The 23,444-nt window shown below is 41.6% G+C and overlaps 1 protein-coding gene across 25 annotated transcripts in view; it reads right to left on the bottom strand.

The window, feature by feature from the left end:
* Window positions 1-23,444, bottom strand: part of dst (dystonin) — a 448,648-nt gene that overhangs the window by 39,026 nt on the left and 386,178 nt on the right. For all 25 annotated transcript variants that reach the window (XM_062982326.1, XM_062982385.1, XM_062982334.1 and 22 more), the window contains 10 exons: window positions 22,852-22,953; window positions 19,156-19,257; window positions 17,920-18,093; window positions 10,120-10,275; window positions 9,152-9,349; window positions 7,775-7,903; window positions 5,217-5,381; window positions 3,769-3,924; window positions 3,073-3,279; window positions 810-929 (listed from right to left, as the gene is read on the bottom strand). In XM_062982326.1, coding sequence (XP_062838396.1) covers window positions 810-929; window positions 3,073-3,279; window positions 3,769-3,924; window positions 5,217-5,381; window positions 7,775-7,903; window positions 9,152-9,349; window positions 10,120-10,275; window positions 17,920-18,093; window positions 19,156-19,257; window positions 22,852-22,953 — 1,509 coding nt within the window. The remainder of the gene's footprint in view (window positions 1-809; window positions 930-3,072; window positions 3,280-3,768; window positions 3,925-5,216; window positions 5,382-7,774; window positions 7,904-9,151; window positions 9,350-10,119; window positions 10,276-17,919; window positions 18,094-19,155; window positions 19,258-22,851; window positions 22,954-23,444) is intronic.

The raw sequence follows: 23,444 nt of genomic DNA, 5'->3' as shown, positions 1-23,444 counted from the left end.
CAAACAGAGAAGCAAAGGAAACCAAGAGAAAAACATTATAAAAGGTATCAAATAATATGGAATAAATTGGTCTGACAGTACACTAAGCATATTGGGCAGATACAAATAATAGTGGTCCTTGAAAGGCAGCATGCTAGCAATTTTGCAAAGCAGATCAAGAAAGCATGCTGATTCTGTTCACAGTGTCTTTTTCCTTCAGGCTATAGAGAAAAGATTCAGGTTTTAAAGGTGACTTCTCCTCTGCACATAATCAGATTTATGGAAAAGAGTTTGACAGCTGTGAAATCTTGACAGGAAAACTCTCTCCTCTCCTACTGCAATTTCATTTGTGTTGTTGATAGATCCACTGTATTTAATTTATTTCAAATTGTGGGGGATGGGATGTCATTTCACAAAATCAGTTAAGGATTTCCCAGACAAACTACTCAGCTTCTCCTCTTTTTTGACTGCAGCTGATTTTTTAAAGGAAATACACAGTTTCTAACTAGTGTGAATAGAAATGATGAGTCTATTTAAATAATAAATATGAGGATTGTAATCGTTCTGGTTTCAACAATTCATCATTATCGTGCCTTTCCTTTTTCACATGTAATTTTACCTCCTAAGAAAACAAGATCCCACAGAGAAGCACCCCAGCTTCTATTTATGTTACTACCCAGAAAAAGAGCAGTATTTGAACTGATGATGGCAAACATTCCAACCTAGTGACCACTGAATTTCTTTCCTCCGGCTAATTACAGAGTGCTCAGTCCACTGCCTTCCTGGATTTCTGACTGGACAGCCACTACATTCCTTGATTAGTAAATCACCTTGTGCTGGGAGAGCTGCATCTTAATTTTGTCTGGATCATTTGCAATTTCAAGCTCCGCATCCAAAGTCTTTTCTGATTCATCTAGCCATTCTGTAAGCTTGTTCCAAGCTTCATGGAACTGTGAAAACAAACACCAATTTTTTCACTTGCATTCTCCAAAACTAATAAATATTGCATTCAAAACATTTAACGTTTTTCCAGGCTTGAAAATATTCAAGTTGAAATAGTATTCAAAGATTACTGGTTTAACTTAATGTTTGAAGTTATCTATTCTTACAATCACTTCTGTGTTGTATTTCATAATAAATACAGTAGAGTCTCGCTTATCCAACGTAAACAGGCCGGCAGAACGTTGGATAAGTGAATATGTTGGATAATAAGGAGAGATTAAGGAAAAGCCTATTAAACATTAAATTAGGTTATGATTTTACAAATTAAGCACCAAAACATCATGTTATACAACAAATTTGACAGAAAAAGTAGTTCAATACACAGTAATGCTATGTAGTAATTACTGTATTTGCAAATTTATCACCAAAATACCATGATATATTGAAAATACTGACTACAAAAATGTGTTGGATAATCCAGAACGTTGGTGTAAAGAAATGTGTGTTTTATTTTGATTTATGGATGACATGTTTGTTTGATTTTGTTTAAACAGTCAGGTTTGGCAATGTTTAAAGTGGGTAAGTATTATAGTTAATAATACGTGGGGGAAGGTAACCATCTTAGCATTCTGAGGCAGTTGCCATAGTAACGGGGGCGGAGCCAACCGGCGTTTGAAGGAAAAAGGAGGGAATGTTTTAAAAACAGGGCAGTCTGTAATGGTGAAATTACAGTGAGGACTGATTCTCAAGTGGAGGATCAGGGTGACTCAAATGAGGGAATTTGAGTCAATTCTAAAATAAGGTGACTTATTTTAGGGAGTCTGTGATTTTTAGTCACAGGGGAAGGACTGGTTCCAGATTAGGGAAACAGGGAGACAGACCTCTACTAGGCCAGACTAAGCAAGTTGGGTGACTTGTTTAGGGTTATTTGTAGAGGCTGTGGAGTAAGGGGAAGAGATCCCAGTAGATCCAAGAGATCAATTATTAATTTGAAGGGAGATGAGAAAGTATTTTGGAGTTGGAACACCTCAACATCTATTTATAACAGTTATTTAAGTGCCTTTAAGAAGTTATTGAACCAATAAGCTCTGTACCTGAATAAACTTGTTATCTTTCAACATCCAAGCCTCTGTCACACATTTCCTAAACTTAAGTAATAAAGTGAATAAAAAGATTCCTTCCCTGCCTCAGTTCTTTACAAATTGGTGGCAGCGGTGGGATCAAAAGGATTCCATCCCTGCCACATCTTCACAGTTGGATAAGCGAGTGTTGGAAAATGAGACTCTACTGTACCTAATTCTTCCATACACACACAAATCCAGACATATTAATACAATATACAAGTGGAAATGATGCTTTTAATAGCACATTGAAAAAAACATGAGTAAACCAAATTTTATTAGATGACAATTTAAATCCAGGAATTTCATGTTCCATGCATAAATCCCCTGTCTCACTAAGATGATTCACACAAGTAATATTATATGGTCCTTATGCAGAAAAAGTACTATCTTAATTTTAAACTAAGTTCTTTATTTAAAAAATCTTGACAATTTCATGGTATAGAATGGAAATATACATCAGGGAGGAAGCAACTGTATCTGGCATTTCATGTAGATGTGATACTAATCCGTACACAATCCATTACACATACATGGAAACTGAAACAGTCTGAAATGTACTGCTCATCAGACATGATTTCATCCTGAAGCTTCTTTTCCTGACTCCCAAATGAGATCCAGGTTTAAGAATCTATGCAAAGCAGGCCTCTTCCACCCCATTTCAGGTTAACTCTCCAAGAATTTTGGAAAGACGGGGAATATGTGTCAAGACAAAAAGAAAGTGGTACCCAGCTAAGGGGAAAGGGATTCTGTAGATTTATTGGTGGAGTTTGAAAGAGTAAAAACAATTCCCCATCTTTCAAAAAGTGGTGCATCCATGTAAGGGTGAGCATGTTGTACCCTGATATAACACAAGGAAATCATCAGTGAATCTCTACATATAAGTTACTTTCCAAGAATATTGCGGGACAATACTGAACATTCGTATCTGTTGCACTCAAAACTTTGAAGGCATCATATAATTCATTTAAACTTGGTGCAGTTACAGTACAGCTATCCCTAAGTTGTTATAGGACATCTGTCACATTACCTGCTTGGCACGCTTCCTTGCATCATCCAATGCTCTTCCCCTTTCCACTAACCGCTGAACCACCTTTTCCCACCTACTCTGGACACTGATCAGCAGATTCTTAATGAGGACAACATCTTGCTTCTGGCTGAAATATTTCAAATGGGTTCCAGTTTTATCAAGCTCAATGATCTGGTCACGATGGGCATTCACTTCATTAGCAAAGACCTTCCAAAATAAAGACAGCAATATTTGAAATATTTATTTATTTCCCACATTTGTATCCCGGCCTTCTCACCCCGAAGAGGACTCAGGGTAGCCTTACAACAGGCAGCAATTTGATGCTATACACATTTATGTTCATAAATAAACAAATACAATTAAAATCCAAGCAATTAAAACATCAATTATTAAAAACAACAATTAAAATCACACAGTCCAAATCATTATCCAGGGCCATTCCATTTGTCAGTCACATTAATTCGTAATCCTTTATTGCACTGCAATACACATTTACAATCCTCTAGAATGCAAAAATACATATGAATCTAATAAATTAATTCACTGTCTACTTCATTGGTCAGAGAAATAATAACATGTCACTTAGAAGCTATAAAATGTCTTTGGGTGTTAGTGTTACTGACCTGTTTGTTTTACCATTAATACAAACCAAGCCACAAGTGGAAACTATGTATCTAGTGCCATTGATTCTCCTACCTTGTGTTCATCAATTTGAAACAAGACAGTATCCAAGATTAGACTTGGCCGAGAAGCCACTGTCAGGGTTTGCTCAGCTTGAGTAAGCCAGTTGATGAAGTCTTGCAGTGAATTGTGAAACTCCATTGCCAAACTGAGGGCTTCTTCCAGTTTGATCTGCAAAAACATAACATAATTCAGCAACATGGAGGTTTAAGAGTAGTAAACTATGCTATATTTGAACATAAGTTGGAAAAGGGCCACTGTTGTTGGACCTGTTCCTCTCACATCCCATAATTATTCCAGGTTAACATCAATACACTCTAGACTCAAATAGCAAACAGATACATAAAGATTTATGTGGAAAAGACAGAGGAGATAATTAATTGGGACTAAGTGGGGTAAAGAAAACACACATTTCTACAATTCAAAGATGCCCTGGAATCAGAGCTAAAGCATGAAACTTACAGGGATTTGAACAGGAAGCCAGCAGAAACATATGTGGGCTTTAAAGATCTAATTCTGCTCGCTGGAATTGTGAGCACGTTTTCTAACAAATGAGTCAAGAAGCCATTTTGCCAACTGAATTACACATTCTGTCCTTGCAATTTGCACTATATTGTTATTTCAGATGCAAAACAAAGGCCTTATTAAGACATTTAGTGGCTGCTAGCTGGCAAGAGCATTTGTGCAGAGGAGCAACAGCTCTGTCTAACCTCCACCAAAAGGGAGAAAAAATATCACAAATCAGGGGTCAAAATAGGTTCTGAATTATCTTCGCAAGGAATGGGAAAAGATATACTCATTCCACCAGTCTGCCAAGATTCTTGTGGTTCCAGTTAATATCTGATTCATGCCTCAAATAACCAAAGTGATCATGAATTTACATCACTTGAGAAATGAGAGCACAAATGGTCCTTTCCCTTCAGAAACAGCCTCTTTTGTATATTTAATCACTTTTGGGCTTTTTTTGTGAAGACATCGCATTTCAGCTGCTTTCAGGCTTAATTTATAGTCTGACTCAGATTAGACTGTTGAGCTGTTTGGAGCAATTTTAAAGAGAATGTCCACCCCCATGGAAACCTAATGTTATGAGTAAAATGTTTTTGCTGTATTTTTCTATATGAAGTCATCTCAAAGGACTCAATAGATGCATTATCTATTTAAACTTTAAAAAACTGTTACATTTACTTCAAAGCTGATAGGGTGATGGTTTCACTGGCCCGAAAGGATTCATATATCACTTGGATAAATACATTGCAAGGCAAAATGTCTTCATTTAGAGATCATGGTCCAATGTCATACAGTATAACAAGCTTTGCTATACTGTATGACTATTTACTTTTCCATGTCGATACCTGTATGTACTATACCCCATTGGACAGACACCAGAACTATTGTACTAACAACAACAACAACATTTCCGTGACAACCATAGAGGATTTCCCCTTGTTCATATGATAGCATACCTTTCTTTCATTGAGCTTTGTTTCCACAGATTCCCATTTTTCTTTAAGATTATTTATGTCTTGATCAACATTCGTTTCAACAGACCCTGGGCAACTTGCAAGCAGACCCTTTTGCATCAGACATTTGTATGTTTCCTCCTTAGCTTCAAATGCAGCACAGAGTTCCTAAACAAGAGGACAAACAAAATCATTAACAAGTACACATTCATTCTAAAATCACAGCCTTTAAAAATGTCACATTTTCCTTTTAAAAAGCAACTAGAACAGGAATGTTTAAATCTATCTATATGGTTAGGTGAAGAATAATGTGCCATTGTGCCACGGAGAATGTGCACATTAGTAAATGCCATGGAGAATATGCATATAAAGTAGCAGTATGCAATTAATGCACTGTCTAAACCAGTGGTTCTCAGCCAAGGGTCCCAGATATTTTTGGCCTACAACTCCCAAAAATACCAGTTTACCAGCTGTTAGGATTTCTGGGAGTTGAAAGCCAAAAACATCTGGGGACTCCAGATTGAGAACCAGTGGTCTAATCAATATCCATTAATATAGAAAAAGCATAATCGATCAAGTACCTATATTAAGTGTCTTTCAGAGATCTTCTGGATGTATTATATCCACAATACATTGTTTTTGGTGTGAATATTCATCCTTTTCAACCCTTTTCTGGTAGGCAGTCCTCAAGATGAATGTACATGACAAGATTTGCAATCGAAATTGTAGGAACCCAATAACCCCCCTTTTATTACCATCATACTTGGCCACTACATGAAGACATTCTGCTTTTCCACACCCAGGATCCCCAAGTTAACAGTCAAATTCCAGGAGAAAGCATGTACTACTTCTAAGTGCACACTATTGTAGATTAGTTCCCCTTCAGATCTCCCTGCCCATAACAATCAAGGGCCTATGTAATAAGCATTTTTCAGAAAGTGATAAACAACCTAGTAATACCATACACATTTATTCATAAGTCGACAAGTCAAGGACAAGTTTTGGGGTCAAAATTATGGGTTTTGATATGAACCCTGGATATACAGAAGGTCATCCCAAGGAGAAGGGAAAGCAACAATGTTGTTTCAGGGGTCCAGTTGCTTCTGGTTGCTTGGTGTTTACCTGCCCAGGCATTTAAAAAGGCCAGAAATGGTGCCACAGTGGAGAGTAGAGGGGGTTGGTGCTTCTTTTAGGTTCTGCTGAATGGCCTTTGCCAGATGACTCAGCAAAGAGAATTGCTCCTTTTTGATAAGCAATAAGGTAGTGTTCTGATATTAACCAGTGGATAAGTCAACCCAGGTTTGGGGGGTGGATTTTTCTAGATTTATACATATATAGAATACTTCTTGTGTTTCTGTCAGTTAGGGTACTGTAACTGTATTTAACGTTCTGGATGAAAATATTCAGCTTGCCAAGTTTCCAATTATTACATCATATTTAAAGGAGAGTGAATCCCCTACTGTAGATTATGAATCTCCTTGGTATATTTTAATTTGTACTTATTGTCTTAGATTGTCATTGGTCATCTTTGACATGACCTACAAGTGGGAGACTTTGAAGTAAGTAAGCTTTTGAAAGAAATATTTACCAAGATCGGTATGCAAAAAGGAGCTTTGCTTTGGACATAGCAAACTGAACTTAAAAGTGACACAATTCAAGAAGATGGAATACCTCCCATATCTCAGTATTTCTTCTTTGCAGATCAGATGTAGGCTACGATCTTGCAAGGAACATGAGTAATAGGCATGCAACTAATTCAAAACAGCAGGTCAAGAGTGCTACCTGATGAACATCTCCTAGTGGTATAGAACAAAAAGCATGGAGTATTCCAGCTTTCCCTCCTTACTTCCTCCCTGCTTTTTTAGTAAAAAAAAATGTAGAAAACAAATGGTGGGAAAGGATAGGAGAATTAGAAAGCAAAAATAATATACACTGTCTATAAAATGCTGTATTTGAGGCAGGACAATTGCATATAAAAGGCATTATTAGAAAGCACCACGGGTATCTTATATTCCTAGAGAAAGGCAACATTTAATGAGATTTTGGCTCTGAACTGAGACTCCTGCTTCATTAAGTGAAAAGAAAAGAAGAATACAACTGCGCTTTCAGGCACTTTGAAAGGAGCAGATTCTTTGTCTCTTTGTATCGGTAATAGGAGTTATGTGATGACGAGCCAAGAAATATTAATGGGCAATGGCAAAGGTTCTGAGTTCCTTGGCTAGCTTTTTCTTCCTGTTTATAAAAGAAGAAACTTTCCTATTTCAAAAGTTATAGTACAAAGCAGCAGATTCTTTACTTTGAAGATGGGGGTAAATTAAAAATAACTTACAAAATAAATTTATAGTTCAACACCAGGACCACAAAAATACCTTTACCTTCTTTTTCACCCTGTAAAATAATGGTGAGGATAGCTTGGCCATACACATGTAACTAAATCAGAGAAGGAAGGGTCATCTCATTAAGCAATTGATGACTGAGTAAAAATTGCAAATGTTTGACTATGAACGGCCACAAAGGTTTTGTTTTTAAATGAGGGCCATCTGCAATATTAAGATCCTTACCATATGGGTATTAAGCTGCTCTCTTGCAGTCTCTGGTAAACCACCAACAGGCTTTGATGCCAAAAGCTGACGTTCGGTTTCTGTCAGCCATTGGTGCAGATCTTCAACTTCACCATGGAAACCTTGAGCCTAAATGATACATCACCACAGCATTTCAGAACATATTTCAATACTTTTAATTTGCTATGTCAACTAAGAAGACTTTATTAAATTCAGACTTTTAAAGGAAATGCCACTAAACCAGAGGCACCCTCTAGGGTTAAAATGGCAGTTGTATATTTAATGAAATGTTGCTGAACATGCTAGAAAGGAAAACTCTCCAACATTACAGAGGTTTGCTTAAAATGGATAGATAAATGTATGTATTTGGTCCTTAGAGGTTTCTCTTTGCAGTCTAGTAATGAGTGAAATGAATATGTATACAAGTCTAATCAGACACTAGGAGAAATTATTTTTATATAAACAAAAAACTGGGGAATCTTTACCCCTCCAGACACTGATAAACTGCTTATTTCCACAATCCCTGAACACTGGCCAAACTGGCAACTTCTGATGGAAATGATGTTGCCAGATAAGACCTGCAGGGCAAAGGTATCCCAATCTTTGTATATTAAATTGCTACTTCACCGGAGACATAATCTAATAAAACTCAACTCAGGGCTTGTCTATACCGCTCTCCAATCCCATACTCATACTGTGTTGTGGTAACCTTCACGACACAGACTTTGCCCCACTTTGTGTAAAGTCAGTGGATACTCCAGAGTTTGCTTGAAACTCTGGGGCAATCTGTACAATTGGACTGAGTCTTATCTGGCCCAACCCATGGTCCAGACAGACACTGCTGCGATCACCCTTTTTCTGCACTGATTAGTGCAGAGAAAGGGATCTGACTGTGCCTGTGTCATTGCTGTCACTCATCACGTCTACATGATGAGCACCATCCAAGCTCCTGGCTGTCACTTGTTGCATCTATGATGTCAGAATGGAGCGACCAACAAAAAGAAGGGGAGATAAACTTCTTACTTCTTATTGGTCCTGAAGGAATCCCTGTCTGAGATCAGCAAATATAGCCACAGTAGCCAGATCTCAGACAGAGCTCCATGGTCAGCTAGGAGTTGAGATGGCAATGTGAAAAATGTGACAGCCCAGCAGAATCAATGTGGTGCTGGTCTATATGGACAATGACCCAGACTCTGCATGTATTGGCTAGATCTACACTAGACTACTCATAACACTGAGACAATAGGCCTTCCAAGAGTTCAATTTTGGCTGGAATGGGACCAAGTCAATCCATTCAATGCAATCCATTAGAACCCAAATCAATCAATTTGCTGCAATTTATTTAATACATTCTTTTGTTCAGTTTTTCATATAGACCTGGATCAAAGCAGTGTCCAGCTGTTGCTTCCTTTTTTCCGTTTTTTCCAAGAGATTTTGCCATCGCTGATTCAAAAGTTCCAGCTTGCTTTGTAAATTGCTTGCTTCTTCAACAGCACTTGATTGAATCAGGTCATTTCCTGCTTTTTTAACGGTTTCCACAGTGGACTGGTGAGCTAAGACATCATTTTGCAGCACCTGCCGTCGCAAATATATTATGTTTCAGCCTATTTTTTAAAAACCACTGATTTCATCCAAGACAATTGTGAGAAGTAGCCCCAGCAACATTATTTTATATCATATTCAGAAATAATATACATTTCCTAAGAGAATGAACTAGAAATATCTTCAATTAATGATATAACAAGTATTAAATGATGTATTGGCTCCCGAACATAGCTGATCCCAGGGCCAGGGAATATTAGAGATGTCATGGTAAGGCTAGGAAAGAATCCCGCCTCAAACCAAGGGAAGGTACTGCCAGCTGACAACACAGAACTAGATGGTTCATTACTCTGATTCAACATTACACAGCTCCCTACATTCCACTTGTTCTTGTGTAAATATATTTTCTACTATTTTTAAAGCAAAATTTTCATCAGAGAAACAGATGCCATTTCTTTTATATTCTGATGATGATATTTTTAAAATCAATGGATATTACTTGCTGCCTTCCTGGAATTTCTGATGACCAAAGAGAAAGCTCTGTTCTGTGATCTCTTTCTTGCTAAACCTTTTTGTATTTGTCATTCATTTATGAAGTGTGGATATTATATGACAGTTTACCAATTACTGATAAATAAAGTAGCAATGGCCATTTCTGAACAGTGATTCTTTTTCATCAGAAACTTGGTTTCTTAGGAACCATTACTTTAAGATGTACATTTTATTTGTAACTACTGTCAAACAAAAGAGAGGGAGGTCAAAATATATATCAACAGTGAGGTATAGAATCATCAGTTACATACATGATGTTTGGCCAGTTCAATTTCAATAGCCTTGGGATCTGAGCCCACAGGTTTCTGATCATTCAACAAGTCTTCTGTATGCGTCAGCCATGTCAGCAACTCATCCAGGGCATGCTGGAATTGCCCCAAAGCTAACAAAGCACCTTCCAGTTTGTGCTGTAATAAAACAGGAAAATGGAAATTCTTACATTATGCTAAGCCTATCAGTATGTTAACAAAGGTTCAGCCCAATGAAATCTCAAATGAATGATATGAATAAAGAAATGCCATCCAAACATTATGTCATACATCTGCAAGCAGCAATAGTATCTGTAAGAAATGTTAGAAAGAGCATCCACGAAAAGAACACTCTATAACATCCATAACTGATTCAAGTTTAATATTTTAAAGGATTATAAAGTAAACTTCCTTTCATCATCAGAAGAATTCTTGAGAGGAAGGTTGGTCTGAAAGGTGATGACTTGCCCGAGACTGCTTACTTGCCTTTATTGTTTAAGGAAGTGTAGTTACATGCCAGAAACTAAAAGTGATCAGAAGACCAAAAAATTACAAAATAGTAGACAAAACTAGTAGGGCTCTCAGGCTGGTTGTCATTATTAAGATAATTTACATAGGCATTTGTTCTTCGGGTATTCAGAATACAGAATGTTAATGTCAAAATTAACACTTTTTGTTGTTAATAATTCATGAGATCGTGTATATAGAATGAGTCTTGTTATACAGGTTTGTACCAGGTTCCGTGCAATGATGAGAGGGCCTTGGTTAACACTGCAATCCTACACATGCCTACTCCAAAATAAATCCCAGTGTGAAATGTAATCAACTGAGTACTTCAATGAGAATTATCTCCAGGCAAATATGTACAGCACCAACAGGTAACCTTTAGAGATGGCAGATATTTAAAAACTAATTAAAGTATTCAGGAAACTTAGCAAGAATTAAGTGCATATGGATACATAAGCTTTGCTATGTAATGCTATTTTCTGATAGTTATACACTACCTGCTGAAACACACACACAAACATATAGCAAGCAAGCAAGTATACTATGAATCAAAAAGGAAACATCTTATAATCTGCTCATAAAAAACACATCCATTTCATAAAAGGGAATAAAATGACATGATCTTTATGCTGGGTTTTTTTTTCATATCAGGAGTGACTTGAGAAACTGCAAGTTGCTTCTGGTGTAAGAGAATTGGCCATCTGCAAGGACATTGCCCAGGATGGATGTTTGATGTTTTACCATCCTATGGGAGGCTTCTCTAATGTCCGTGGATGGAGAGCTAGAGCTGTCAGATGGGAGCTTACCCCGCACCCCAGATTCGAACCGCCAACCTTTCAGTCAGCAGTCCTGCTGGCACAAGGATTTAACCCATTGCACCACCGGGGGTTCCTTTATGCTGGTAGGGTGGCCATTAATTGTGCTATTAAGGACTGCACAAGCATGTGTTTGCAACACATGAAGGTCCAGTGCCATTTGCAATATACAATAGAGTCTCACTTATCCAACATAAATGGGCCGGCAGAATGTTGGATAAGGACAGGTTGCTTACCTGTAACCGTGTTTCTTCGAGTGTACTCTGTGAATTCACACTAATGGAGAGACTGCGCCTGCGCAGGTTCCAACGGAAACTCTTCCCAAGCTAAAGTTTTACATTTTGGCGGTAGCCACGCCCCCCGTCCCCAGAGGGCATATAAGGCGGCCCTGGGCGCCCGCTCTCCAGTTCCTGCGCCGCCAAGGCAACGAGAAAGGAAGAGGGTTTGCCAGAGGGGAAGGAAGGGCGGGCTTGTGTGAATTCACAGAGTACACTCGAAGAAACACGGTTACAGGTAAGCAACCTGTCCTTTTTCTTCGTGTACTCTGTGAATGCACACTAATGGAGACTAGCACGCTTAGGTCCCGGATGGTGGGACAAGGCAAACCTTAACCACAAGTTGATGTCCAAACACATCTTTATTAAACATAAATAACATGGTCCGAAGGACCCATATAGTAACACAAGCATCATGCCGAGAGAGGAATTCGGTAGGACACCAAATAAACAATTTCAAGCATGAGGAAAAACAAGTACTGTGCATCATCTCCGAAGGGGAGAGAGGAGAAGTACATAAGGCACAATCGTTTAGGAAAACAGTGCAAATCAGAACATAGATATGGCATAACGAGATGGCCAAACACGGGGACATCTTATAACGAAAAACCATGAGGAGGAGCCCTCCAGGGGGCCGAATGGTAGGTAAGTTCCGAGGATAAGATCCTCAGGACAGACAGGACGACAAAACCGATCTAGCAAAGGCTGAGTCTTTTAAGGCTTTTTGGTCTATTCTGTAGTGAGACACAAAAGTAAGGGGGTTAGACCAGATCGCTGCCTTACAGATAGAGTCCAGAGGGATGCCCCTCAGAAAGGCAGTTGACGTGGAAAGATCTCTCGTCGAACGCGGGCGAACGGACGGGGGAGGTGGACGTTTAGCCAGTTCGTAGGCAAGTTCAATGGCCTGAGCAATCCAGTGAGATAACCTTTGCGAAGAAATAGGATCGCCCAGCTTATCTGGGGCATGGGCTATAAAGTCTCTGAGTCTTACGAATGTCCTTGGTGCGGTCGCGATAGAAGAGAAGAGCCCTACGTACGTCGAGGAGATGCAACCTCCGTTCCAGGGGAGACGAGGGGTTTGGAAAGAAAGCGGGGAGAACAATGTCCTGGTTAAGGTGAAAGGCCGAGACCACCTTGGGGAGGAAGGTGATGTCCGGGCGGAGAACGGCTCGGTCATGGTGAAAGCGGAGATAAGGTTCATCAACCCTAAGGTTACGAGGGTCTGCGAGTCGAAGTTATGGCCACCAGGAAAGCTACTTTCCAAGAAAGTAGACGCAGGTCGGTCGATGCTAGAAGCTCGAAAGGAGAGGAAGTTAGCTGGGAAAGCACGAGCTCGAGGTTCCAGCCTGGCGTAGGCGGCTGGGAGGGCGGACGGATGTTGTTGTACCCCTTTAAGAAGGTTTTCACAAGATGATCAGAGAATAAAGATGGTCTACCATGTTGTTGGAAACACCACGAAAGAGCAGCCAGATAAGATTTCATAGAGGAAAGCGAAAGCTTCTGGTCTGCAAGGGTCATAAGAAAGTCCAACACTATCGGTATCGAGGTCGGAAAAGCGGCGATGTCCCGGGACCGAAGAAAGGCATGGAAGCGGGAGATTTTCTAAGTGTATGACCTGGTTGTAGCCTGCTTGTGAGCTGCACGGAGGATCTCCTGCAGGTTTTGCGGGAGGGAGGTTAGGCGAGAATTCTCCATGCAGTGAGATGTAGAGAGGGAAGATCCGGGTGCAGGATCTGGCCGTTTTCTCTGGATAAGAGGTGGGGCAGAAGAGGTAGAGTGAGAAAGTTCATTTTGGAGAGGTGGAGAAGGGCCGGATACCAAGGCTGCCGAGGCCAAGCTGGTGCTATCAGGATCGCCGACGTCGAAATCGACCAGAGTCTCTGGAGGACCTTCGGTATCAGAGGGAAAGGCGGAAAGAGGTAGATCGGTTCCGACGACCAGTCCAGAAGAAAAGCGTCTCCCAGACAGCCTGGAAAGGAGGCCGGAGGAAGTCTCGCACCGTATCGAGGTAGTTGCGCGTTCTGGGGAGAGGCAAAGAGGTCCAGAGTGGGGAATCCCCATTTTCGGAAGAGAGAGAGAAGAGTCTCGGGATCGAGCATCCACTCGTGGGAGGAACTCGTCATCCTGCTGAGGGTGTCCGCCAAGTCGTTTTGGATCCCGGGAAGATGGACTGCCAGGATCTGTACGTTGCGGCTTATGCACCAGGACCACAGCTGAGAGGAAAGGAGCATCAGCTTCCTCGAACCCGTGCCGCCCTGTTTGTTGATGTAGAAGACTGCCACTGTGTTGTCTGATTGAACGAGGACAGACCTCTGGGAGATCAGGCGGGAGAAGGCTTTCAGAGCTTTGAAGATGGTGAGAGGTTCGAGAAAGTTTATGTGATTGGTCCTTTCGGAGCGAGACCAAAGACCTTGTATGGTGAGACTGCCCAAGTGGGCTCTCCAGCCGTAATTGGAGGAGTCCGTGGTTACGGTGACCGAAGGAGGAGGCTGGTGAAACGGGAGGCCCTTGCAAACGTTGGAGAGGGACTTCCACCAGCGGAGCGACCAACGAACATGGAGCGGGATGGAGAGAAACCTCGAGTTGAGGTGGCGGGATGGCTTGAAAACGTCTATAAACCAACGCTGCAGGGTGCGAAGGTGGAGCCTGGCAAACGGGGTCGTGAGGACTGTGGAGGCCATGTGGCCCAGGACCACTTGGATGGACCGGGCTCGAACTCTCCGTTTGGTTTCGCAGAGGGAGATTTGGTGCCGAAGGGCGAGAAACCTGTCGAGCGGGAGGGAGACAGTTTGAGAGAGTGAGTTGAACAGGGCGCCGATGAAGCGGATCTTGTTCGACGGAATGAGGTGAGATTTGTCGAGATTTAACTGGAGACCGAGAGAGTCGAGAAGAGTGAGGGTAACGTCGACGTGACGACGGAGGAGGACAGGGTCGGACCCGACCAGAAGCCAATCGTCCAGATATGGAAAAACTGTGATCCCTTGGAGTCTGAGGTGGGCAGCCACCACAGCGACGACCTTGGTGAAAACCCTTGGGGCTGTGACGAGGCCGAAGGGTAAAATGGTGAACTGGTAGGTCTGGTCGAGGACTTTGAAGCAAAGGAAGCGCCTGTGGCCTTTTCGAATCGCCACGTGGAAATAAGCGTCTCGTAAATCTATGGAGACGAAGTAGTCTCCGCGCTGAAGCATAGGGAGGATGGAAGTGATGGATACCATTCTGAATTTTGTTGGGCGTATGAACGTATTGAGCACACGCAAGTCCAAAATGGGGCGGAGCCCCCCTCCCCTCTTCGGGACCGTGAAGTACCTGGAGAAGAAGCTTTGAGGGTCCTGTACTGATGGAGAAGGCCGAATAGCCCCTTTGGCGAGGAGGGTGTCGATTTCGGCGAGAATTTCCTGAGAAGGGTTGGAGAGAAGGATCTGCCCCGTGGGCGGGAGCTCTTCGAACTCCAAGGCATAACCGTCTCGAACAATTCGGAGAACCCAGGCATCCGAAGTAATAGACTCCCACTGATGGAAGAAAGGAGCCAGGCGATCTGAAAAGAGGCCGTGAGGTTGATGTAGCAAAGGGGAGGGCTGCGGAGGAGTGGGTCTTGCATCGATATCAGAGGTAGAGACCTGACAAGGAAAGGTGGCGTCAGGTACGCCGATGAGGCTGACCGGAGGTAGGAGTGGTACGGCCGCGCTGCTTCTGAGGATGAGCAGGCCGGCGAGGTTGTTGGCAGTTCTGGTTATTCGAAACCGAGGGACGCCTGAAGGATTGGTGACGGTAAGAAGGAGGCGGAAAACGACGAAAGCGCTGAGGAAACCATCTGGTGTGGTGAGTTTGAGGCTGGTCACCACATTTGGTAGCTAGGACCTTAAAATCATGGTTAGTTTTGAGTTTATCGTCGGTGCCGGAATTAAAGAGACCCAAGGCGTCGAACGGAAGGTCTTCAATAACTTGCCTGGAAGAAGAAGACAGGCCCGACGACCTCAGCCAGGCGTGACGGCGGATGGCAATGGCGTGGGCGATCATCTTACCGGCCGTGTCGCCTGTATGTTTTGCCATCTGAATTTGATGATGGGCTAGGGAGTCAGCCTCTTGCTGAAGGGTGGACAGCACCGAACGGTCCTCGTCAGACAACTTTGAGAAGAAGGGCTAAGCTTTCTCCCAAAGGATTTGCTGGTATGCACCCATACAGGCCCCATAGTTCGCCATTCTGCAAAGTAGAAGGGCCCCAGAATAGAGCTTTCGGCCCACCGCGTCAAACCTTTTGCCTTCTCTATCCGCAGGAGTATTTGACTCACGACCGGAAGTCTGTGAAGCCTTGACGACCATAGAATTCGGGTCGGGATGGTGTTTTAGCCACTCCAAGGTATCGTCATCGGTGCGGTACCAGGATTCGATCCTTTTTGAGGTAGGAGGGATCGAGGAAGGAGTCTTCCAGGATGCCTGGATGACATCCAGAAGGTAAGGCAAGAACGGAAGCAGCGTGGCCGGGGGGGCTTGGGCTTGGACCCGCTTGAAAACCGGATCAGACACCGCCTTAGAAGTTTGTTTGATCTCTAGACCTAGAGCATCGGCCATTCTCACCATTTGATCCGAAAAGGCCCGAATATTGTCCGTGGGTGAGGGAGGATCCACCTCGTATGCATCGTGAGGAGGGGAGAGGTCGAGACCGAGAGATACCACCGAGGCTGAGAGAGCGGAGTCAGGGCGATCGATATCGATCTCATCGTCCTCGGCCCCTTGGGGGGACTGAGGGGGAGATGATAGCACAGTCTCTGGGGGAGGCAAAGCCTCAAGAGCAGGAGCCATCTGAGCCCGAGTTTCTTTGGAGGCCGAAGCTTGGGCAGCTCAAGCCAAGCGGGTGGTTTGTCTACCCCGTTCCGGTGTCGAGGTCGGGGGAAAAAGCTGCTGGCGTGATGGACGATGCACGGCAGCAGGTCGAGGCGACGGCACCCTGACCACTGTTTGGGTGGAGTGGTGGGGTGAATCCTGAAGTTCGCCATCGGACAGAACTCGAGGAGAGGGTTGACGAGGCCGCTGGGCAGGAGCGATCGGAGAGGATCTCCTAGAAGAAGTCGCCGAAGAAGAAGGGACGTCTTTTTTAGAAGAGGCAGAAGAAGAGGAACGTTGGGTCGCCCTCTTTTTAGCAAGCGGCTGCTTAGAAGGAACCCTCAGAGATTTTCCCAGCGTCGGAGGGACCATTGCCGAATCAGACTGGGTCCGACGAGCTTCCTCGTGGGCTCTCTTAAAGGCGATTTTCATCGCGGAGGTTGATGGAGGAGACCCAAGGTGGGATCGAATCGAAGACACGGAGGCCACCGAGCTCGACGTCGAGGAGGGGCCAAGTCTGCCAGAACGAGTCGACATGGTGACCGTGGTGAGCGTGCACGGCGGTTTGACGGGCTTAGCTGTTTTGGAGGCCCTGGACGCCCTTGACGAAACTGAAGGGGCCTTAGCAGCCGGTGCCGACATCGGTCTCAGGTTCGGCGTCGACGTCGTGCCCGATGTCGACGGAGTGGGCTCAGGGGCGAGCGACTTCTCGTAGAGCGCTGCTCTGAGTCTCGCGGCTCTATTTTTCCTTGCTTGAGCCGTTAGGGCTAGGCAAAAACGGCAGGTACCGACGACATGGGCCTCTCCAAGACAGAAGAGGCACTTGGCGTGGCCGTCGGAGTCAGGGATTTTAGCGGCACACTGAGTGCAGCGTTTGAAGCGAGTAGTAGACATGAGAATCCGAAGTGAACCTTGCGGCAGAAAAAAAGGAACTGGAGAGTGGGCGCCCAGGGCCGCCTTATATGCCCTCTGGGGACGGGGGCGTGGCTACCACCAAAATTTAAAACTTTAGCTTGGGAAGAGTTTCCGTTGGAACCTGCGCAGGCGCAGTCTCTCCATTAGTGTGCATTCACAGAGTACACGAAGAAAAAGCTAAAATGTTGGATAATAAGGAGGGATTAAGGAAAAACCCATTAAACATCAAATTACGTTATGATTTTTACAAATTAAGCTCCAAAACATCGTTTTTACAACAAATCAACGGTAATGTTATGTAGTAATAACTGTATTCACGAATTTAGCATCAAAGCATCACAATGCATTGAAAACATTGACTGTAAAAATATTGACTACTAAAATCAGATTGCGTTGGATAATACAGAGCGTTGGATAAGCGAAGATTGGATAAGCGAGACTACTGTATTTGTATAACAATTCTTGCTTACCTGACGGCTGACGATTTTATCCTCCAGACTTTCCCACAAAAGTTTGAGTTCAGATAAAGGTTCTTGTACAGTATGCTTATCACTCTCCTCGGTCGCCTTTTTCAATAATAGCTCTGCTTGATGGTTCAGTCGTTCCATTTCTATTTGTTGCTGATAGGCTTCTTTCTTAAATTGCTATTGAAACATAGGATCACAGAAGAGGGATATCATTAGAGAAGGACACTGTGTTCCCTCTTTATTACCACAGTGGCTTGAAATCATATAGAGTTGGATCTAGGCTTTCAGGGAGGCTCTTACTAGTGAAAAGGATAGGGGAGGCAATTTTACATCCCCATAAAGCACAGCCATTTCCACCCAAAATATGCTCTCGACAGTGCAGAGGGGTCAGCCAAAGGAGGAATCAGTCAAAAACTATCCAATGGACTCCTTCTATGAAACCTCAAAGTTAGAGGCATTTCTACCAACAGGCTCCAATACATTGGATGCACTTACAGTACAGTGAGAAAATGCATCTTTACTTCTCTCTTGCTACTCTCCAGTAGGTGTCCATGATTCACTATCACCACTCCACTCTGATCTAAATAATCTTCTAAAGCTTGCTTTCATTTGTAAAGTAATGATGTAACCCCAATTTCAGTGTGAAGCCATGATAGAGAGAAAGACATAACTACTAATAAGTACATTTTTCCTGTTAATTTTTACAACTTGTCCACTTATGCCCTATAATAACAGAAACAGAATAGGTCATCTAGTCTTATCCTTGGCACTAAAACAGGATATCCTACACCATCTTCACTTCCTATGTAAAAAAAAACACAGTAGCATCCAGGTATTATGAGCAGAATGAGTCATATTCCTCTTCCAATTTTGCTTTTAGAGTTCGCTGGGGATTTTTGTTTCCAAGCTCAGCGAACTGCAGTGGAAATTAAGTGAGCTCTGAATATTTAGAATGATCCATGTTATCAAAAACAACAGACTTTGCAGAAACTTGCACACATTTCAAAAAGGAAGCTGAATGTCATAAAAGTAATTGATGCAGTAAGGAAAAAATGACATTTTTTTAAGCTCACAACTAACCTTAGAGGAAATTGATGTCATATTACTTTCAGGCTGTAAGTTTAAAATGCCATGCTCATATGGAAATGAATTACTTTTATTACAAATTGAATGCGAAGTAATTCTGGACACTGCTCTTCACAGAAAGATGTTAAACAAGAGGAAGTTAGCATTTCATACCTTCAATTCTTCTGTTTGTTGTTTCACTGTTTCTAGATCTGTTCCAACTGGTGACATTGAAGCTAATTTACTGCCTGCGATATCCACCCAGTCAAATATTGCCTGTAAAGTAGGATATTAAATTAATACTGCATAAATACGCATAACAGTAAGGAAAATAACACTGCATTATTGATATCAAGTCGCAGAATTGTTTCTAGAGATGTTTGTGCAGCATTTAATAGCATATGTAATGTGTATCAAAAGCACAAATCTTTCACTGAAAAAGAAATATATGAGTTTGCTAACTTAGTCCCAAAGGGGAAAGCATTCTTCCTCTCTCTGAAGTATGCACTGTCTATGGAGGAGTCTTCTGGATGGCAGCCAGTGCAAACTAGTAAGATAATGTAGGATCCAAGGCTAAAAGGATAAATGGCTTTTAGATTAAGTATTAGGACCAATAAATGAATGCTGAAAGGGGCAGAACCATAATTCTGGGAGCCTAGAATCAAATGAAACAATAAAATTACAGCCCATGTCTTGGACAAATTCTTAGATGGGCAAACCAATGGGGGGAAAGAATGCTTTTTAGTATACTTTTCCTCTCGATCACTTGCAAGTTGCTATGACCTCCCCCGAACACCACCAAGTTATTCAATACTGCACAATTACCCCTCTGTTGCTGAGATTAAATAGAATACTTAAAGGTTTTTTAAAAAATAATTCACCGTATAGACTTAGGAACATCTCATGAAACAGTAAACTATTCCTGGATTTTAAACAAACGATTTCTTCTGAGCATTAGAATCAAATGGATAGGTTTTCTGTCTTTAGTAATAATGCCTGTGGTCAAAGTAGTGAAACAAGAAATTCCTATAAGTCTGCAAATGATCCAGTGAATACTGACTAAATAAGATTTAACAAGTTCATTGAGATAATAGTGGAATTTTGGAAAATGTGAGATGCAAATTGCTGGAAGAAATCCAATTGTCTAAAAAAATTAATAAATATTAGCATTAGTAATTAATAATTTGTGTTTAAATAAACTGAAGTGTATTCAGATTCTGAATAAATAATAAATTCGAGTCATGGTGTAACAATTACATGTGGAATTTTAAAAAAATAAAAACAACCTTCAATATCTGATCCTTTCAAAATCTAACTTGAAAAATTCACAGCTAAATACAGTGCACCTATTACAAACCCAATGTACCTAAACTATAACTTAACCTACATTAACAGGTAGTTACGAAGCTAATAGCCATATAATATGAAGATATTCATTTTGCTTCTAATGCAGATAAATTACATGTCAACTAATATGACATGCTATCAGATTAAAATATATGGATACTATATTTTAAGACCTTTCGGCTCTGACCTTTCACTTATAAAGTGTAAGAAATTTCTGTTTTAAAGTCACAATTTCACAGGATTTTCCTCGGTCTATCGATTTTTTTTTTAATTCACTGATAGGCAAAGCTGCACGGGATACAACTAACTATGGTTTGTCATTATATGAATGACCTACAGCAGCCTACAAGCTCATCTGCTTCCCTTCCACTTCATGAATAAGAACAAGGTATTTAAGAATCTATTCTCTATTTGTAAAAACCACACTCTTAATCCATATACAGAAACCCCTATGGTTTGTGTCAAATTCAGTTAACAAACCAGTATATCAAATTACGATCAGATGGTTAGTATAAAACCAGGAAGAAAACTTTATACTTCTTTCCTGGTGTATAAGGTATGGAGAAATGGGAGAAGGTTTGAGGCAGAGCTACCCAAATCATGGAAATAATAATAAACCATGCCATGACTATACATCCAGTCATTTAAAAAGTCATACATTAAGTTGTACTTGCAACTGCTATGTTTTACCTAAAATATTTGGGAGTTACTCTGGACTGTGGTCTAAATGTTTGACTATAAAGCAAAAAGTGAGTGCTAGAAATAATATCATGCAAAAGCTGACTGGAAGAACCGGAGATCACAACTAGACACAACGAAGAACTCTGTCCTTGTGCTTTGCTACTCTGCTACTGAATACACATGCCCAGTGTGGAACACATCTCACCACATTAAAACAGTAGATGTGGCTCTTAATGAGACATGCCGCATTATCACAGGATGTCTACGCCCTACACCACTGGAGAAATTATACTATCTAGTCGGTACTGCACTACCCAACATCTGCCGGGAAGTAGCAGCCAATAATGAAAGGACCAAGGCAGTGACATCTCCAGCCCATCCCCTGTTCGCATTTCAGCCAGCACGCCAATGCCTTAAATCAAGAAATAGTTTTCTAAGATCTACAGAGATACTCGCAAGAACACCTCAGCAAGCGAGAGTCCAAAAGTCAAAGGCTAAAACCCAGAACCTCAAGCCATGGCTGATACCGAATGAGAGACTCCTTCCTGAGCACACAGAAGACTGGGCAAATTGACTGGCACCATGAGATGCAGAGCCAACCTTAAGAAATGGGGCCACAAAGTGGAGTCCACAATATGCGGGTTTGGAGCAAACCACAGACCACCTATTACAATGCAGTCTGAGCCTTGCCACATGTACAATGGGGGGCCTTCTTATAGCAGTACCGGGGCACGCCAAGTGGCCAGCTACCGGTCAATGGACATTTACTAGAATGCCAAGTTTTAAACTTTGTGTTTTTAAATACATTACAACTGTGCCCTCAGCTCACTTCTGACACAATAAATAAATAAAGCTAAAATATTCTTCTGCATATTATTACATACTATGGAAGGACATTTATAGTGGAGCAGGGCAAGAGTTCAAAAACAAAATATTCTGTTTGAACTAGGGTTCTCATTTAAATCAACACACACACACACAATTTTAAAAGAAGAAAATCATGCCAGTATGTCCACTCATAACTGCACATAAAATGTACATAACATTGGCTGGCTGAACTCGGAATTTACTGTCTTACATGGTGATTTAGATTTTTATTTGACAAATCCAAGGTTTTGGACAACACAACAATATTTTAAAAATAGTATCAACAGAGCCAACAGGCAAGCCTCTTTAGCACTCATGGCTCTCTGTGAGTAAACATTATATACATTTGCTTATGAGTTTAGAGAATAACTCTTTTGCTTACAACTTCCAGAATCTCTCACTCATGAGCTGTACACCCAAAAGGTAATTACTTCAAGATCTCAATTTGATACACTAATAGAAACAATTAAGGTTCGGTCCCAAAATAATCCCGGAAACTAGAGAATTTTGAAATTGAAACAAAACATTTCCTGTAGTATATCAACGTTTAGAGATTTACATGTTTAAAATAACATTTTAATTTGTTGTCGAAGGCTTTCATGGCCGGGATCACAGGGTTGTTGTATGTCTTTCGGGCTGTTCCAGAAGTATTCTCTCCTGACGTTTCGCCCACATCTATGGCAGGCATCCTCAGAGGTTGTCAGGTTGTCAGGTTGTCCATACCTCATAACCTCTGAGGATGCCTGCCGTAGATGTGGGCGAAACGTCAGGAGGGAATACTTCTGGAACGTGGCCACACAGCCTGAAAGACATACAACAACATTTTAATTCTTTTGATCACAAAATGGAAGTTAAAGTATGTATTGCCAATACTCACATAGAACCTTGACCGAGTAGAAAAGTTACTTTTTCAAAAGCCCTTCTAGAATAATACTATGAAATTTTTGCCATTTCAAAATACTAAAATAATCTTACCTGCAACCCATCTTGATACTGGACAGCAGCCTGCATGGCTTCCTCAAGCTTGTCAACACGCTCTTTCCATGATTTATTTAAAGCATCCCAAGCAGAATTTAACTGCATTTTAAACAGAGACCAAATTTAGTTTAATATTAAAACTAAATATCTATGAGCTATAAGTTAAAACCCCAAACCGTCTTTCTGCTTATGAAGCAAACATTATGCAAGAGCCTATCTTAAATTGGGGTAAAGGAAGTAACTAGGTAAAAAGTATAGTTGGATATATATTCATCAGAGCTGTTAAGATGATTTTCAGTTATGACAATGATCCTATTCACCAGGTTTCATCTAACTTTATTTATTTATTTATTTATTTGCAGTATTTATATTCCGCCCTTCTCACCCCGAAGGGGACTCAGGGCGGATTACAATGAACACATATATGGCAAACATTCAATGCCAATAGACAAACAACATTCAGTTTTAGACAGACACAGAGGCATTTTTTTTAACATCTTCCAGCTTCACGATTTCCGGCCACAGGGGGAGCTGTTGCTTCACCGTGCATTGGTGGCTGTTCTTCCTCTTCTTTTCCTCGTGAGCAGTTT

The sequence above is a fragment of the Anolis carolinensis genome, chromosome 1 (assembly GCF_035594765.1).
Source record: "Anolis carolinensis isolate JA03-04 chromosome 1, rAnoCar3.1.pri, whole genome shotgun sequence".
Classification (NCBI taxonomy): domain Eukaryota; kingdom Metazoa; phylum Chordata; class Lepidosauria; order Squamata; family Dactyloidae; genus Anolis; species Anolis carolinensis.
Note: the sequence above shows the minus strand (reverse complement) of the source record. Positions and strands in the feature narration are given on the sequence as shown.